The sequence below is a fragment of the Cyprinodon variegatus genome, unplaced genomic scaffold (genome assembly GCF_000732505.1).
Source record: "Cyprinodon variegatus isolate N-32 unplaced genomic scaffold, C_variegatus-1.0 Scaffold1821, whole genome shotgun sequence".
Taxonomy (NCBI): domain Eukaryota; kingdom Metazoa; phylum Chordata; class Actinopteri; order Cyprinodontiformes; family Cyprinodontidae; genus Cyprinodon; species Cyprinodon variegatus.
Genome location: NW_015152274.1, coordinates 44,648 through 47,748, shown reverse-complemented (window position 1 = coordinate 47,748; position 3,101 = coordinate 44,648). Strand labels below are relative to the sequence as shown.

At 41.6% G+C, this 3,101-nt stretch overlaps 1 protein-coding gene across 1 annotated transcript in view; it reads left to right on the top strand.

Annotated features, from left to right (window-relative positions):
• The window catches only part of LOC107104625 (sodium- and chloride-dependent taurine transporter-like), a 36,753-nt gene extending 33,658 nt beyond the window's left edge, over window positions 1-3,095 (top strand). Inside the window, exons 13-15 of the mRNA XM_015404665.1 lie at window positions 809-909; window positions 1,022-1,192; window positions 1,648-3,095. Coding sequence (XP_015260151.1) covers window positions 809-909; window positions 1,022-1,192; window positions 1,648-1,806 — 431 coding nt within the window. The 3' untranslated portion in view covers window positions 1,807-3,095. The remainder of the gene's footprint in view (window positions 1-808; window positions 910-1,021; window positions 1,193-1,647) is intronic.
• Window positions 3,096-3,101: the final 6 nt, after the last annotated feature.

Below are 3,101 nucleotides of genomic sequence, written 5' to 3'. Positions count from 1 at the left end.
AAAATCCCAATATCGTGCATCCCAAATAATTATTCCGCAAATTAATGAATTTCTTGATTCAAAGTTGCTTAAAGATGTTTTAGAGATTTTAAACAGGTGAAGCTATAACTGTGCCACCTGAATCATTCTGCATGGAGCTGATTATCTCACTAAGAAGGTTTTTCACCTTAAATGCAAAATATTTAGAAGTGTTTTGGGATAATTATTGGCTTGTGCTCCAGTCTGTAAACTCCTATTAATAATTAGTTCATTACTAAACTAGCTGGCTTTTATTTGAATAATTAATGAATCACGATTAACTATTTCAACCCTTTTATAATAAAAATTATCTTAATTTATATTCAGTTTTATTTATTCCCATCCTGTCAACTCAGGCCTCTTAATAGATCTAGAGCAATCGGATCATCCAGTCAGATTAAACTTTGCTGTCTAAGCAAAACCAGCTGATTGCTTCCAGTCAATGACTGTGCAGCAAACTCTCTCATCGAGCATGCATATGGCGACAGTGGAGAGAAAGACTCCCTCTTTACTAAAAGAAAACAGTAAAAATGGCAAATCGTTGATGTTTAATCCTAGATTCTACTTGTTAGATTTGGTGTAAAATATTGTTCTGATTCAGCCGTTTATATATATACCATCTTAACTGGTTTGATTTGAAGAGCTCCCTGCTAAACTTCAATGTGGTTCAGATGACCTAGGTTGGGTTTTTTTTATTTTTTTTATTCCTACGGTTTGGTTTGAGCAGGAAGATGCGTTTACTGCCATGAAAGTTTTACTGCTGAGAAATAAGCAGCTGTTGTTTCTGCAGGCGCTGATAATTTTTATGATGCAATCGAGGACATGATTGGCTACAGACCAAATCCTTGGATGAAATGGAGCTGGACTGTGATCACTCCTTTACTGTGCATGGTAAGGAACGCACTTTTCCTCTCTGCATCGCTGCTAGTTTCTCTCCACCTTGATGATTGTGGTTTTTAAAAGCAAAGACTTTGGGTTTGAAAGCGCTGCTTCTCCTCCCCAGAGCTGCTTTATCTTCTCTCTGGTCAAATACAAGCCATTGACATACAACAAGGTGTACCAGTATCCTGACTGGGCCATTGGGATAGGCTGGACTCTTGCCTTGACCTCCATGATCTGCATCCCCATGGTGGTGGTCATCAAGATCATTCAGTCTGACGGGCCGCTGATCGAGGTGAGTAAAACCGACTTCAGTTCGAAACATAGAGAATTGATACATTTCCATTCAAAATCATCTCTAATTAAATGACAGTCGTTATAAAACAAGCCAGTCTGCAGCGAGGAAAGCCGCTATCAGCTGTGCTAACGGTCACTAGATTGGGTCATCGCCTAATTGGCCTGTTTGGTCCTAATTTGCAAAGTTATAACCAAAGTTCATGAATGAGTCTTTTTGTATGAAGTTTGCACACGGTGGATGAAATAAAGTTTAGGGCCAGAGTTTCAAGCTCCACTGGTGTACAGCTCAGTGGGTTGTGTCCACCTTCATTAATGCGCGGCCGCTGCAAGTTTGGCGTGGAAAGCGGCCGCCTCTGACGCTCCAATGCTTTACTGTGAACGTAGCAGTAGTAAGAAATGGAGAAGTATTTGTATATAAGTTTTTTACATCTGTACAATCTTTCTGTCCTGCAGAGGATTAAGGCCGTGGCGGCCCCAGCTCGCGGAGGTGCTAGCTCCCGCCCTGCGGACCACCGCGTCCCGAGCGAGCTCACCTGCCCCCTTGACCCCAACGGAAACAACGGGGTTACGGCGAAGGCTCCCACCCACACCATCGTAGAAACCATGATGTAAAGGGGTGAGGAGGAGGCTCTCCATGAGAACGCCCTCTTCCCCTCTCCTGTCCTCTGAAACGCTTCTAAAGCTAGCTAGCTATCCGTCTGTCTGTGTCTCTCTGGACTGATTAAGGGTTCAAGGAAATAAAAACTCACATTTCAAATCTTTTTAGAAACGCTTGAAGGGAGCGGTTATTAGAAAAACAAAAATCTCTCTGGGATTCTCCTCCGATAGCTTTCATGCGGAGTGGTTGGAGGAATTAGCAGCTGACATAACTTTCACCTTAGTGGTCAGTCCATTAAATTCTAACACCTCCAGATTATTAGATGTAAAGCATCCAGAAGACGTCATCACCTGTTTGCTGCCTGATATTTTCAATTATTTACCATAAGAAGCTGGAAACCTGTTTTAGCAGAGCTGTGAAACTGTAGCGGCTATCGGCTAAAACCAGAGAAGCTCTGAAAGGATTTGAAGTGTGCAGTTGGGACCCTTGAGTGTGTTGTCTGTGGCGTACTGTACAGTAGTAGCTATCAGTCGATCTATATCTATCTCTATCTTTCTGTGTCCTAGACCAGTTTACAATATGTAAGTTACTGCAGTAGGCACTCTTGGCTTAAAGTTTTGGATTGAATTTGTTTTGGGTTGTTTTTTCTGCAGAGGAGGTTTTATTATTATTACTATTGTTAGTTTTTTCCTCTGTCAGTGTTTAGAATCATTTATTATTATTATTATTGGTATTCACTATTGAATTGCTGTAGTTTTACATAGAGAAGGAACCCTTCTTTCATTTGGTGAAAATACTAAGCTGATATACTGATCACGTATTTCCAGTGGCAGCCTTTATAGCTCAGTCATCATCGTGTATCTCTTGGACCACCTTTTTTCACTTTGATTTTCATTTTTTTGTTTGGTGTAACACAAACTCATTTCCCAAATGTTCTCCTGTAAGAGTTATGGGTCTGTTGCTTTGCGACCACTTGGATGTTTGGGCGAAAATGGAAATTTGGCAGTGGGTCTGCGGGTTGTGGGGGGGAGGTTACCAGCAGTCACTTCTGTTTTCTTATTGCTCATCGAATGACCGACAGAAATCTGAAAGGGTGCGTCCAAGTGGCGCTGAGAGGCACAAAGCCGTGCTGCTACAGTTTGGGTTCCCAGAATAGACAGATTGACCACTTCTAAGAAATGAAATGGTTAAAATGAGCTCCAGACTAACTCTAAATTAGCTCTAATCCAGGCCTAGTTTTGCTTGATGCACATACGGTCCACACGATAATAAAACAGTGCAGACAGCTTTTAGTCTCTGTGTAGAGACA